At 37.0% G+C, this 16,899-nt stretch overlaps 1 protein-coding gene across 1 annotated transcript in view; it reads left to right on the top strand.

Annotated features, from left to right (window-relative positions):
- LOC150083179 (pantothenate kinase 3-like) overlaps window positions 1-16,899 on the top strand; it is a 233,580-nt gene that overhangs the window by 203,595 nt on the left and 13,086 nt on the right. The window contains exon 7 of the mRNA XM_090377087.1: window positions 12,362-12,485. Coding sequence (XP_090233213.1) covers window positions 12,362-12,485 — 124 coding nt within the window. The remainder of the gene's footprint in view (window positions 1-12,361; window positions 12,486-16,899) is intronic.

The following is a 16,899-nucleotide window of genomic DNA, read 5'->3' on the forward strand; positions in this document are numbered from 1 at the left end:
CACAGACGGCTCGAAGTCAGAATCTTATGTGGGATCTGCTGCTGTCTTTCCAAATAATACCATATCAGAGCAGATACCCCTTGACTGCAGCATTTACACTGCAGAGCTGCATGCCATAGAGTTAGCTCTAGATCACATAAGAAAACACCGTTACCCACGGTGTATTATATATGCCGACTCAATGAGTGCACTACAGGCTTTATCAGCGATGTCACACACTAATCATCCAACCCTGTCCTGAATCCAGCAGATAATATACAGCCTCTATGAAAGTGGATTCGATATCCGCTTCTGCTGGATCCCCAGTCACATCGGGATTAGAGAAAATGATTTGGCTGACACTGCAGCCAAATCAGCAGCCCTGACGGATAATCTTGACCTGTTAGTAGTCCCCTATACAGACTACAGGCAAGCGACCCATAGTAACTTACAATCTCAGTGGCAAGATTCGTGGCATCGACTGATTACTACAAACAAACTATGTCAAATTAAGCCTATGATCCATCCTTGGCGGTCCAACTTACGCAGGGATCGCAAAGAGGAAGTTGTTCTTGCTTGGCTCCGCATAGGACACTGTCATATTACACACTCCTTTTTGCTGAGGGCTGATGACCCTCCTATGGGCGAGCAGTGTGACACCATTTTATCCGTTAAACATATTTTATGTGACTGTACCAATTTTAGAAATGCTCGTTTTACCGCTTTTAACCATCTGACTGAGCCGTATACACTCAGTCAGATTTTATCCGACAATGACAATGTCTCTGCTATTTTTAGTTTCCTAAAAACAGTAAACCTTTTTACTCATATTTAAAAAAATCTTATTATTTTAAGATTTACTACTGTTACTTTTTTACAGATATTTGTCTTTTACAGTTTATAATTGTTTTATACTCTGACATAGTGACCTAATTCATTAGGTCACTGAATGTTTTACTAATTGTTTTGGCGCATTATAGCCTAAGTTGCTGATGCGCCAATAAAACTCAACTAACCAACCAACCAACCAACCAGCTTTCCTGAAATCCAAGTATATGATATCAAAACTATTTTTGGCATTCAGTTCCTTTATTGGCCACATCGTAGTATGCATTCAAATTGGTCAGACAAGAGCTCGCTGTAACAAACCAATGCTGTGTCTTAACTATTACTGCAGTCTTGTCTAGATGGTCCTGCAATGCCCCTTTAACCAGTGATTCCATTATTTTCCCCTGGAACAAAAGTTAAACTAACAGGTCTATAGTTACTTGTGTCACCTTTTGAACCCCCTTTGTGAATTGGTGATACATTTGCATACCTCCAGTCCATGGGGACCTCCCCTGATCCAAGGAAGCTCTCATAATTATGGCTAAGGATTTGCTTATTTCCTTTGCTGCCTCCTTTAATATAACTGGATCGATCCCATCCATCCCAGGTGCCTTTTTTATGTTTAACTTCAACAATTTCTCCTCCACTTTGCTCTCAGTTATTACAAAATCACTTAACTCCCTGTTAGAGTTTGATAAACATCTGGCACTCCTCTTATTGAATAACTCCTCATGTGTGAATATACATGCAAAATACTCTGTTCAGTTTATTAGCTAACCTGAGCATGATTATCAATAGTCAACCCATCTATGTTAAGTGGTCCAATCTGATTCATCCCTTTTTCTTTCTAGAGTTTACATAAGTAAAGAACTCTTTACTTTATTTTTCTTTGCATCCTTTGCCAAAGATTTCTTGTAATCTGCTGTGAAAATATTTTCATTTTTCACATTGCCTTCACCTGCCTAACCTCCTTTGTGACTTGATTACAGACTAGTTCAGTGGTTTTCAACCGGGGTGCCGCAATAACATTCCAGGGGTGCCACGTAATTTTGGTTTAAGTTACTTAAACTTATTATTTTTTAATTTATATTTCATTATAAAAAGGTGTACAGTATCTTTTTAATTTTGTGGTGATCTGTATTGATATAATTGATGTTTACTTAGTACCTCTGTATAAAGAATAAAATTATATACTGTACACACACATATATATATATATATATATATATATATATTATGTGAGGTAAAAGTTAGGTAAAAGTAATAAAAATAAATAAATATGGCTATGTAGCTATCATTAGAGGCAGCCAATGCACATCCTCCACATGATGCCTAATTATATCTGATAATTAAAATAAATATGATATTTAAATAAAATCATCAGCCAGTAGTACGGCAATAATGCAGAGCGAAATGAAACGCAAAATAATATAAATAAACAAACAGGGAAGGGAAAGTAGAGATAATAGGACAAAAAGGTAGTCGATAATCCCCTATATAATTTAGTCAATTAAGTCATTAAACCCAATTAATAAAAAACGATATAAATTTAAATAATGCCAATTATGCCAATTATTTAGCGGTACCGCCCTTGAAGGTACCAGTTCCAAAAGACGTGAAATATCACCAAAAAAGGGTTAAAGAAACTACCAAAAAACTAAAATATCAAAATAATAGACTGACCATCATGCCCCATATCGACAGAGGACCACGAGGCCAATAATGGTCATGGAATCGCTGCATTTTATTTTGCGTTTCATTTCGCTCTGCATTATTGCCGTACTACTGGCTGATGATTTTATTTAAATATCATATTTATTTTAATTATCAGATATATATATATATATATATATATATAATTTGTATTATGAAATGTAATTTTTATAATTATATTATTGTAATAAATATCATATAACATATATATTTTTTAATATATATATATATATATATATATATACACACACGTTTCTAATTGTTCGAATGTTACCTATTATTGGTGGTTTTTACATATAGGCATTAGTGTTGATACAATTCTGGTCATTAATCTAGCCTTATTCAGGTCATCTTAAATCCATATTAGACTGCTTCAGAGAAAGCATAACACTTCAAAAATGTGATAAGCATGACAAGCATTTAAATTTAAGAAGTATCAACAGCAAAATAAAAGAAATACAAAAAAATTTGTGATCACAAGAACCGACAAGGCAAACAATAATTTCAGTATTATTTGCAAAAGATTCTACATTGGAGCTATAAAAGAGGAATTGTATAACAATGAAACATACAAGTACATAGACACCAATCCAAATAGCATCAGCAAAAAAAATTTGGCCTGGCATAAAAAACTTGAAATTAAAATAGACAGGATGCAATACCCTTACATATACTGGATACCAAAATATCACAAGGTGCATGCAGGAAAAATATTCATTACTTCAGGAAAAAATAGCTATATAAAGTATACTAGTAAGATAATGGAAGATAAATTAAAAGACATCATCAAGGAAATCAAGAACACCAGAATTATCAACAACAACAAAGAATATTTGGACGACATTAAAAAACAAAACAATAGCATAAAAAGTATACAGGGTGATTCACTACCAGTGCGACAAACTTGCAGGAGGTGTAGGGGGCACAAAGATGAATCGGAATCACATAGCATTGCAGGGTCCGAAATGCCTTCGTCATGCGGTAGAGGATGTTGAACGGGAGGTCGCGTGAACAGCGATCCCGCTGGAAGTCAGCATTTGCGAACCGGTTCCCGAGGCAGTAGGATGGACGAGTATTCAAATGTTGAACTGGCTGACATTTTTTTTTTTTTTTTTATGAGAACCCCAAACACGAGAGGTATTATAACCTATAGTACTTAGTACCGTGCTTGGGTTGGAGGTTGAGAAGACGAAAGAAGATATTTGTTGATATTGAACTTGAACTTCTGTAGATTGTAATTGTAATTTTCAGGCACCTCGCGTGTGGAGCTGCAGACTGTAACGGGCGTGCCGCTCTGCGCTTGTACCAGGAATGTTTCCCGCACAGGTGTGCTGCTCATCATACGATTTTCGCACGTGTGCACAGAAGGTTACGTGAGACTGGTTGTTTCACGAGAGGTACCATGAATCGAGAGTGAATGACGAGGACGCCAGACAATGAGGAGAATGTCCTACGTCTTGCAGAAGGCAATCCGAGTAAGAGTTCTTGAGCGATAGACCAAAGATTGGGTATTTCCCAATCCACTGTATGGAGGATACTGTCAACAAACCAAATGAGTTCATACCATCTGCAACGCGTCCAATCATTGGAGCCTGCAGATTATCCATTCCGGAGGACTTTTGCTACTTGGTTTCTTTAACAGAAATGGTTCGCAAATGCTGACTTCCAGTGGGATCGCTGTTCATGCAACCTCCCATTCAACGTCCTCTACCGCTTGACGAAGGCATTTTGGACCCTGCAATGCTATGTGATTCTGATTCGTCTTTGTGCCCCCTACACCTCCTGCAAGTTTGTCGCACTGGTAGTGAATCACCCTGTATACACATACGATTTCAAAAACCTCTTTACAAGCATAGCACAAGACAACCTAATAGAAGTACTACAGATATACTACCAAAAATATCACAATATTTTTGTGATACAATGCAAAAAACAATACTGGAATGACCTCACAAAAATCAATGTCAAAGGCAACTACATACTAATGGAAGGCAAAACATATATGCAATGCAGGGGGATAGCTATGGGATCCAGCAGTTCATGCACCATAGCTAACCTCTACTTGCACCACTATGAAAGCAACATCACAGAAAATATTAAATTCTACAGATAACGTCCTCGTGATCAACTGTGACAACTTTGCAAATGTAGCAAAGAATACTTACCCAACAGACTTAAAAATTGAATGTAAAAATCCGGATAACAACCAACAAGCTGTCTACTTAGACAGTGAAATCGCCATCAACCAAAACAAAATAAATACACATCACTATGATAAAAGAAACTATTTTGATTTCGATACAATAAAACTCACACACTGGGAAAGCAACATAGCAAAGCATATACATGGTAATACTATAAGAAATCAAACAAACAGACTTTTAAAAATCTGCAACAATATAGAAAGCGTAAAGATGGCAAAAACTCATCAAAACCCTAGATATAAACAAAATTCCCAACCGATACAGTAGGTATCGGTTGGGAATTTTGTTTATATCTGCCATATATGCAAATATTAGAACACATCACCCCAATGTAGACCCACATATATTCATCGAAGACCATCTAAACATAAAATAGTATTTACTCAGAAAAAGTATCCCCAAGTTTGGGGATACTTTTTCACTCAGACGAGGCTCGTCGTCTGACTGCACTACAACCTGTTGCCAAATTTAACCCCCCCCCTCCAACCCACATTAAGAGGCTGTATATATGTATATAGCTTTACCTCTGGACAAATATGTGCTGTTACGCCTTAGAAAAGTGGTGCTGGCACATTCCGAGGTACGGCACAAAAACGCATGTAAAAATAATGTAAATACACACATATATATAAAAAAAAAAAAAAAAATTTGTTTACACAACCCATAAAAAGATTACAGAAAATCATCGATCCAACAACAAACCGCCACCGCAGGCATTGGCATGAAAATCGGGGCCTGAGGCCAATGCACCATCAACACACAGGATAATGTTAGTGCGACTGCGCTATAAAGATCGCTACCTATAAACAAATAGAAGGCGGGAAATTCCCCCTTTCTGTTCTACGACCTCCACCGGAGTATAGCATTAATTAAGTAAGTAGGAATTTAACAATATCGGATACTTACTCATAGGGCTTTGTGTACTCTATCACAGTTTGCTGAAGAGATCATAAAAAATAAAAATTAAAACTAATTAATACTATAAATAGATATGCTAACAGTATTTAAAAAATTCAAAAACTTAAATCTAAAAATTTAAATTATAGAAGGAACTTTAGAAATTAAACAAAACAAAAGAAAAGGAACTTAAAATAGCAAAACTGTGATAGGTACAAACAGAAACGAGTAAGTATGAGGCATTACGTCGAAAGGGCTGTCAATCCACTCAAAGCCCCCAACGAAGTAGGGGATTGACGGCCACGTGATGGAATGCAAAAATGTATTATAGTAAAAAAGTATGATAGTAATAAGATAGAAGTATACTGTTAATAATAATTAGTAATTACCTTTTGCTACAGATAAAAAAATTTTCATCAGTAATTTATCATGAAAATTCATTATCATTAAGCTTCTAAACCTAATATGTATAGGCCGTGCTGATTTAAGATGACCTAAATAAGGCTAGCTTAATGACCAGAACTGTATGAACACTAATGCCTATATGTAAAAACCATCAATAATAGGTAACATTCGAACAATTGGAAACGAATATATACTGACATGTATAATGTTCAATTGGCCAATACGGCAAAAAAAAATGGCATTAACGATGCACAAAAGAAGGATTAAAATACAAAAGAATATATACATCTAAATGTAATATTAATATATAAACCAGCATTTTTTATATATATATATACAGGGAGAGAGAATCGGATCTAACGGGAAGAAAATTGAATAGGGGTGCGGTTATTAAAAAAGGTTGAAAACCACTGGACTAGCTTATATCTTCCATAGGCTTCTGTGTCACCTGATACTTTATATGCATCCCATACAATTTTCTTCTTTCCCACGAGCCTCATTAATTCATCTGACATCCATTTAGGCCTAAACCTTCAACAGTATTTCTTAGTTGGAATGAAAAGCCTAGTTGCCTGCAAAATTAAGTCCCTGAAGGCTTCAGGGACTTAATTTGAATTCCAACATTGAATTCCCATTTAGAATTCAACGTTGGTAACATTATCAGTTGATCCCACTGTACAGAATTTAAAAACTGTCTGAGACCCCTCTAGTCACCTTTATGAAAGCAAAAGCCCTTCTATTTAGCCTTGATGGTAGTTACATCTTTAAGTAATTCCCACATCAGTACATTGTGATCACTATCACCCAGTGGTTCCTTTATTTGCAAATTCTTAATGCATGAATAATCACTTCTGATAATCAGATCCAGAGTATTACTCCCTCTGCTTGCCTCTCAAACATGTTGCTGTAGAAATCAGTCATCCAATAAATCCACAAACGTCCTGCTAGTGGTGTGCAAGTGACCAAACCACAAGTTCCAGTTAATATCTGGAAAGTTAAAATCCCCCATTATAAGACATTCTGATTTACTAGTCCACACTATTTCTCTGCACAATTGCTCATTATACTTATCAGATTCATTAGGCCTATAACACACACCTACTGTCATTTTTGCTTTCCCAGTGCTTATGTCACACCAAACAGACTCAGCATTGCATTGTTCACCAACCCCCACCCACGGATGAGGAGCCAATAAGCTCCGAAACGGTGCCGTATGGGCTATGCCGTATTCTGCTATGGTGAAGCGTTACTTATTCAAAGTAGCGCAATATCATGGCAACTCGTTGTGAAGGTATTCATTTACAATACAATACAGCAGGCCCCCGTTATAACACGGTTCGCTTTACGCTGATTCGCTATAACGCTGTTCTTACATTATAACCCGTATCTGACTATAACGCTGTCAAAACTCACTGTAACGCTATTTTACTAGCATACAGATTGAATTTTTGGCAAATCCGTCTTCAGTCTGGTCTGTTTTGAGCCTTTTTTTTTTTTTTTTTTGGCAAAAGGAGAAAATAGCCACCATGAAATTAACTACAGTAATTATTTTTTATAATTTCTACTCTATGTACAAAATTGAAACTTTCAATATGCTCTTATTTTCTTGGTGTGGATAGTTTCAAGGGAGAAATTCTTTTTTAGTACTGTACTCAAGTTGAAAAAATTTACCATCCAGTGTCATATGTTGTTACGAAGTCTGCATTTTCTGTTCTGACCTGTAATAGAAAGATACTAAAAATAGATTTACTCCCTATCTCTTCTTTTGTTTTACTGTGGGAACTATAACTTGCGAAATGGTTTTTCACACAATCAATCCCATGAGTGCTAAATGCGGTGCTGTTTCTTGTACAGTATTCTCTTGTCTTCTGAACTCCTCTGACCGTGTGGTTACCCGAAGTACATAAAATTTGTTTGTTTTACTGTTTTGGAAATTCCATAAACATTCTCCATGAGTCACACCATAATTGATTTACAGTACTTTTCCTGCAATAAACAACCATTTGATTTTACTGCACGGTAAAATCGAACTTTTCAGATAAATAAAACATTTGTCACCGTCTTCAGCTCACTTGCCAGAGGAATTCTAGATATCATTCAGTGCATACAGTGTTAGACATACAGACAGTTTACTGTACTCAAACATCGTATCACAATCAGTGCAACGCAGTTACATTTGCAGAGAGTTATGGCGGATAAGAATGAAAAAGCAACAATGTCTGGACACGGTGCAAAGATTGGAAAGGTAAGAAAAACATTGAGTTTGAAAATTAAATTAGACGTTTTGAAGAGAATTGATTCCGGTCAAAGACAAGTGGATGTGTGCAATAATTTAGGACTGGCAGGTTCAACTGTAAGAACAATCATAAAAAATAAAGAATCAATTTTAGCAGCTGGAAAAACAGCTGTTCCCCTGCAGGCAGCTAAATTGACCAGGGCTAGGCCGGCTATTATGATTGAAATGGAGAAACTTATACATAATTTTATTGAAGACAACATTCAACGTAGAATTCCTTTAAGTTCAATTATTATTAAAGAAAAAGCGAAGAGCCTATATGAAGATTTAAAGGAAGCTCACCCCGAAAAAAATGTGGAACCATTTAACGCTAGTAAGGGCTGGTTTGATAGATTTAGAAAGCGCTATAACCTGCACAACGTAGCAATACAGGGAGAAGCTGCACGTGCAGATCAACAAGGAGCCGAAACTTTCAAAAAAGAATTTGTTAAAATTATTGAAGAGGGATGTTATACTGCTCAACAAGTTTTTAACATAGATGAAACAGGTCTTTTTTGGAAATGAATGCCTAAAAGAAGTTTCATATCGAAAGAAGAAAAAAACATGCCAGGCTTCAAAGCAGCGAAGGATCGGTTAACTTTGTTGTTGGGTGGTAACGCTGCGGGGGATTTTAAATTAAAACCCCTTTTAGTTTACCATTCCGAAAATCCAAGGGCTCTTAAAGGTTTAGCTAAATCAAACCTACCTGTAATCTGGAAGGCTAATAAAAAAGCTTGGGTAACCAGGCCGCTTTTCATTGATTGGTATGCTGAGTTCTTCTGTCCTGCAGTGGAAAAATATTGTGCAGAAAATAACATTGGTTATAAAGCTATTCTAATCATGGACAATGCGCCAGGACACCCAAGCAAAGAGAGCTTAGAAGACTTGAACAATCACATAAAAGTTTTTTACATGCCTCCAAACACTACGTCTCTGATCCAACCAATGGACCAAGGAGTAATTGCAACATTTAAAGCGTACTACATAAGGAACACCTTTTCCCAAGCTATTAAAGCCATCAACACTGAAAATGTACCGAGCTTAAAGGAGTTTTGGAAATCCTATAACATTAAAACCGCCATCTACAACATTTCAAGTGCCTGGGATGAAGTGACTCAGAAAACCATGAATGGAGTGTGGAGGAAAGTTTGGAAAAATTGCATAAAACATTCCCAGGAATCTGATGATTCCGTTGAAAATGTTAAAACACAAATTGTTGAGCTCGGAAAAGAAGCAGGATTACACGAAATTAACGAAGACATCGTACAAGAGATGATCGACAACGACAGGGATGGCCTCTCTAATGAAGAACTAATGGAAATTATAAAAGAACAAGAGCTTGCTATTGAGGGAGATGATGATCAAGATACTATAGATGAAGAACCGATGAAGTCGCTGATTGCAAAAGGACTTAGTGAAGCTTTTGAACACTTTGAAAAAATGTGTGATTATTTCCGGGAGAACGACCCTGACATGGAACGAAGTGCCAAGGTAATAAGAAATTTGAAGAAAGAAATGAATCCCTACATGATGTTTTACAATGAGAAGAAGAGGGCCAAAGCACAACCCAAAATTGACACATTTTTCAGTCCAAAGATACGAAAACTCGAGAGCACAGGGCCATCGAATTAATAAATTCATGATTTTCGTTAGTTAATTACCTCATAATTATATGTGTATATAATGTAGAATATTTTATATGTACAAAATTTTGAATATTAAATATTTTTAATCGACATTGGTGCATATTTTCACTACCATTTATTATTGATTAGAAAATATCCTATGGAATAGACCGCAACTCACAAATACATATGTTACCTTATGGGAATATGGCGCTCGCTTAGCGCGGATTCACTTAGCGCTCTGTTTTCCCGGAATGAACTATCAGCGTTAAGCGGGGGTCACCTGTACAATATGAGATGCCAATTTATAACTACTTAATAGTTGGCTACATACAGAAATGATGCAATTGCACTAACTTGTATGCTAGTTTCTATAGTTAACTTTCAGCTGTGCTCATGTGAAAGAAATGGGATGCACATAGGATTGTATCCAATCACCTAAATTTATACCAAATTTCAAATCGGTATTCCATCTGGAAGTGGAAGGTTTTGGAAACAGACACTTGACAGTACTAAATAGTAGATGCTTACAGAATAAATATTGATTTTACATTACATTACAACAAGTTACATCAAAACTATTTAAAAATACAAAACAAAAATTTAAAAAGGAGTTTTTGTTATTAACACCAAATGTCATATTTTTATCGAGTGCCAAATAAAATTCTTTTAATGCATTCCTTTCCTTGATTTTATATCAGAAAATTTATTAATGGCATCGGTAAAATCCAAATTTGCAGCCACATCATTTTCAATTGATAGTATTATTAATGTATTTAATCTTGCCTGCGACATTGATGAATGATTGCAAATATGTTTTAATTAGCTCTAATTAAATTGAAGTTATTGAAAAATAGAGTACATACCAGATTTCGTGTCACTATTGATTCTTAGTGGTGAAAGAATATGACATTTTCACTGCCGACTCCTAAACACAAACCAAAAAAAGAGCACTTCCTTCTTGCTGACATCCAACATACTTATAGTTAGAAGCTTCTTCTTAAATGAATGCATGAAAAGAAGTGATCGCTATTTCAGCAAAAATGTAAACGGAAATGCAGAAGGGACAAAATGGGAGCAATAAACTCTATCCCGCAGTAAGGTTTTTGTTTTCAGTATAAAACAAAAACTGGATTGTTCCTAGTTATGTTCATAATAGATTGAAAATGTAGAGTGGCTTCAAAAAGTGAACAATTTTGAATTATTTTTTTCTGATAAAAGATTTTAAAAACAACACTTAAAAAACAACACGAACAATGGTATTGTTCCTTCCCTTGTGTAATGGAGAATGTGTGCTTGTTGTGGAGTTAAAATCAGCAACAATTATTTCTTTTTTTCCCTACATATTACATAGGCTATCCATGCACCATATATTGTTGTTGCCATGCGCTGATTGGAGGAATGACTGAACAAAATGGCAGATGCTCAGAAAAGAAATGTTTGCAATTTTGCATATATGAAGTGGTTGCCTTTGATGAGCTAATTTTTTTATTAGTTTACTAAATATATAAATTGTGAATTATTACTAGTTGCTTATTATATTAATCACAGCAGAAATGTGAAATAAGTGTTATCTTTCAGTTGTTATTAAAACTTAGGAGAAAATAAATAAACTACATTACAAAAATGACTGCATACTACAATCTGAGGTGTGTGTGTGTTGCTTATTTTTCAAAATCACAGAAGATCCTGAATTTTTTTTGCATTTCAATTTTTATTAAAAATTGGAAGCAATAAGTAAGTTATATTCAAAATGTTGAGTGAATATTAAGTTTGGAGATATATGCAATGATAATAATAATTTTATATATTATTAGTTAAATAATTAGTAATTAATTGGTAACAAGATAATTATTTTCTTTTCACTTTATTAATCACAGAAAAAGAAAAAAATACAGTTAATTTAAGAAATAATTATTGAATACATCTGAAATGTAATATATATATTCTTACTGAACTTTAGCATTAGTAGAGGCATATTATGCAAGAAAGCAAACTTATACAGCATCAGCCAAAAAATCCCCCCTTCCCATTTCATCCATCCATTCATTCCAAATGTTTGTATGGTTCTGCCTTGAATTTATTTAAGCTATCAACTTCCACGACAGATGGAACTTTGTTCCAACAATCAACTACCCTCTGGCTAAAGGAAAACTTCCACACATCTATTTGACAACTGTCTTCCCTCAATTTCAGTTTATGCCCCGTGAGGTTTGTAATATGAACAAAAGGAAGAATTCCATCAGCATTGAAAGTTTAATGACATTGGGGGATTTGGCAGAAAGCAGTCCTTTGTATTATAAAATATTTGCAATAACTAAGTTTAATTTTTTGTGAGAATTATTAATTTATTGTGAAACAGAAACAGTATTTTTAAACTGACTTGAACTGTTTGGTGGAGTTGTAATTTTGTGAAATTTAAAATTACTTTCTAGTTTTGGTAATATGAACAGCAAAGATAAGAGAATGTTAGCCTCAAAAGAGGATCTTGCAAGAGCAACTCTAATTACAGTCACAAACAACATTGGCTCTATTGCTCGCATGTGCGCTGTCAATGAGGTATTTTCTGTATATATACTTGTCAATTAATATTAATTAGCCAAGTTTTTGTTTATTTTCTGAATAGTTAAAAATTTCAAAAGATTCTGTTGTTAAGCTAAGTAATAAATAACTAGTTAAGAAAAGAGATATGAAATTCTTGAATATATGGTTTTTTGCAGGTGAAATCCATCTAGTATACATATAGGTAGAATTATATGAAACACTACGATATGAATAATAAATCATTCTGTGAATAATTAGTATTATAACCGCACAGAAGTAGGCAAAATGTTACAGGATCTGTACTAATGCCTTGATAACATGCAATAACACAAGTAGTATGAATTGTGACCTCTATACCAGTATATGAAAAATAAACTTGCCTAAAATATCTCATGAATTCATAGCTACTAACCCTTACAAAAATAAAAATCATTTTGTTGCAGAGCAATGAAGCATTGATAGCACAGAAAACAAATGAATAACAGTAACTCAGTTAATGAGAAGAACAATTGCGATTGACTTTCATGAACAAAAGTAAAACTATTACATTTAGTTTAATGATTTTGAAAGCAATAAAATAAAACAAGGGAATGATAATAATAATCAGGAACTCCCATAACTGATGAACTCCAGGAATAGCTATTCTCTATAACTACTGGTACAAGAAGCTCACTTGCACACACAAGCACCTAGCAGAGCAGTTCACCCAAATGATAAGACATCCAGAGACAATCCCATAGTTTCTCACTCAAGGAATCACATATCTGAAGCCTAAAGATCAAGATATGAGAAATCCTGTGAAATATAGGCCAATCACCGGCCTCCCAATGATGTACAAGATCCTGGCCAGCTGCATAACCAAGAAGACAGCAGACCACTTGGAGAGCCAGAACATAATGGTCAAACAGCAGAAATGATGCAAGTGGATGAGCAAAGGATGCAGGGAGCAGTTAACCATAGATGCCACACTTATAGAGAAAGTGTACAAGAAGTGTCGCAACCTGTACACTGCCTACATAGATTACTGGAAGGCCTTAGATTCTCTGCCTTATAGCTGGCTGATAGAGATGCTGAAGATCTACAAAGTCAATCCAATAGTGACAAACTTCCTAGGAGCAACTATGGAGTACCATCACAATGAGACCAGTCTCCATCACGAGAGAAATCTTTCAGGGAGATGCCCTGAGTCCACTTTGGTTCTAATAATAATATCCATACTCACAGCAGCAAGTATGGATATTATTATTATTATTAGCCATATGGTGCAAGGAAGCCCCAGGCTTTTGCTGCACCAGCCAAAAAAAATTTCTGAGTTACCCTGAGAGAGAGAGAAAACACAAGAGTCAGAAGCAAAAGAGAATCAGCAAGAAAGAGACGAATGATGATATCTAGTTGGCTGACTCTGGGTGTGCAAAGCCCATACTCACCAGATGTGATACCCTGGGGTTCATATATAACCTCAAAGAAGGAAGAACCTGTACACCCTCACCCACCTGACTTACATGGATGATATTAAGTCTACGCTGCAACTGAGAAGAAACTCCAGCACCTACTAGAGATCACTGAAAAATTCAGCAATTATATCAGAATGGAAGTTGGTCTAGACAAATTCAAGACCCACGGATTTCAACAGGGAAAATTAGTTGGCCGAAACTACCAGCTACAGATTGGTAAAGAGATCAAAGCCATGACAGAGGGAAACACCTACAAATACCTGGGGATGATTAGAGCACAAGGATATCAAGGCCTGCCTGACTGAAAATTACCACCAGAGACTCAGAAGCCTGCTGAGAGCAAAACTGAATGGAGGGAACACTGTTAAAGCCATAAACACCTATGCAGTCCCAGGGCTAACATACTCCTTCGAGATCATAGATTGGATTAACACCGAGCTGGAGGGTATCATGGGAAAGACAATGATGACCAAGAGCCGCCAACACCACCCAAAGTTAGCGTGGAGAGACTAACAATAGCTCAGAAAGAGGGAGCCTGATAGACCTCATCGAGCAACAGAAAATAGTGATCACACCAGAAACACACAGCAGTACTCTACAAAGCTCGTTGTTCGTTCGTTGTTTGGTTTTTAGGAGCATTAGCAACTAAGGCCATATTGCTCCGGGAATATGTGGTGGTCATTCCCTGACCTTTCCACATCCTCCGTATTTGGTGGTGACGGGCTCGAACCCCAGTCTAATCAAGAAGCGTGTGCTATGCACTGCTGCTCCTTCCCACCTGGCTACGGAGGCGCCCTCTACAAAGCCATAAGGAAGATAGACAAGCAGTATACCAAACGCACCCTAAGCAAGGAGTTCCATCCCACCCAGATGCTACAAACAAAGCTAGAAAGATGGGCAAAGATGACACTCCATGGCAGACACTACAATAACCTCCATCAAGATCACATAGATAAAACTGCTTCCAATCCATGGCTCACGAGGGTGAAGCTCTACCCCGAGACTGAAGGATTTATGCTCGCCATCCTAGACCAGGTAATCAACACCAGAAACTAGAGAAAATGCATCGCCAAGGAGCCATGTCAGATGATACATGTCAATGATGCCACCTCACTGCGGGATGCAAAGTGATCACCCATACTGAGTACACTCCAGACACGACCAGGTAGCTAGGATAATAGATCAGAAGCTAGTGAGGAAATACCAGTTGATTAAAGAAAGTGTACCATACTACAAGTATAAATCCCAGGCAATACTGGAGGCCCTGACCCACAGGCTGTACTGGGACCGGGCCATAATAACGGATGAGACAATCCCACATAAGACTGGACATGTGACCCTTGTGGACAAAAGAAAAGGCCACCTATCTAATTGACATAGCAGTGCCCACCAGTGGCAACCTCCAGAAAATTCATGAAGTACACGAACCTAAGACAGGAGATCAAAGAGATGTGGCATATGCAACAAGGACCATCCCGATCGTCATGTCAACCACCAGTATGGTGCCAAAGACCCTGCATAACAGCCTAGCAGCAATAGGGTTGCCAGAGAACACCTACAAAGAACTACAGAAAGTCACAATTCTGAACACCTATAAGATAGTCACAGAGCCTCAATCAACAGTAACACCCACCCTGTGTACTTGGTTGGAATCCCCAGTCAGGGAGAAATAATATAAGAGCAACAATAATAATAATTTTTCTTATTATATTATTTCTCCCTGATGGGTACCTATCATGGAGTGGAACCCCATGATAGGTACTGGTACCAAGTGCATAGGGTGGTTGTTATGTCTAGCTGTATAATAATAATAATAATAAGGGGTGTGATTAGCCCAATAGGTATATTGCTGGACCATCAAGATATATAGACCCGGAGTTCAAATTTCATGCAAAAAAAGTTACTTGCATTCAGGTCTTAGGCAAGACAGGTTACTTGCATTCAGGTCTTAGACTGTCTCAGAATCTTCGAACTATCCTGCTTTTAGCATTCAGCAGGATAGTTTGAAGATTCTGAGACAGTCTCCCATGAGCAACAGTGAAACATGTAGTGCTGCCTCTTGTATGGCTACAAGAAGTGAAGGGCAAGACCACCCAGCCCAACAAATTGAAGTGCTTCCTGCACAACTCTGTTAAGCAACCACCCAGGAAGGAAGCAGCTAATGCATGAAGTAGAGCACAGAAATTTTGGATTAATTCGTATTTTTCAGTATCCTGCCTGTGTAATAAAAGGGGGGGGGGAGGAGCTGTCCATGAGTTGGGGCCTCATAAGTCAGGCTCTGGTGATTGCAATAAATGGTTTACTACAATCACCAGACTGTAGTGTACACTGCGTTGTGGAGTCACCATTAACAAGAAAGTTGGGCATATTGAGTTACCTCAGTGCCATTTAAGGGTATGCTTCAATAGAAATACTAGTTAACCACAAAATATACCGATGAAGCAAAAAATTCTGAGACAGTCTCCCGTGGGCAACAGTGAAACATGTAGTGCTGTCTCTTGTATGGCTACAAGAAGTGAAGGGCAAGACCACCCAGCCCAACAAATTGGAAGTGCTTCCTGCACAATTAAGCAACCACCCAGGAAGGAAGCAGCTAATGCATGGAGTAGAGCATAGAAATTTTGGATTAATTTCATATTTTTCAGTATCCTGCCTGTGTAACCAGTGAGTCGTTATGCAAATCGAAGCAACTGCAGGTGAACTATGGTGTGTGTGGGTCGGGACACGGTATAAAAAACACCTGATACTGAGCTCTGTTAATCAATGGTACTCTTATTCTTCAGATGGGAAAGGCAGCGGACTAAAGCGAGTTTGACAAAGGGCAAATTGTAATGGCCAGACGACTGGGTCAGAGCATATCCGAAACGGCACGGCATGGGGTGCTCTTGGTCAGTCATGGTTAGTACCTACTGAAAGTTGTCCAAAGAGGGGGAACCCATGAACTCCCGGCAAAGTGTTGGACGACCACAGCTCAT

This window comes from Mastigoproctus giganteus, chromosome 7, assembly GCF_048544385.1.
Source record: "Mastigoproctus giganteus isolate SK-2022 chromosome 7, ASM4854438v1, whole genome shotgun sequence".
NCBI lineage: Eukaryota > Metazoa > Arthropoda > Arachnida > Uropygi > Thelyphonidae > Mastigoproctus > Mastigoproctus giganteus.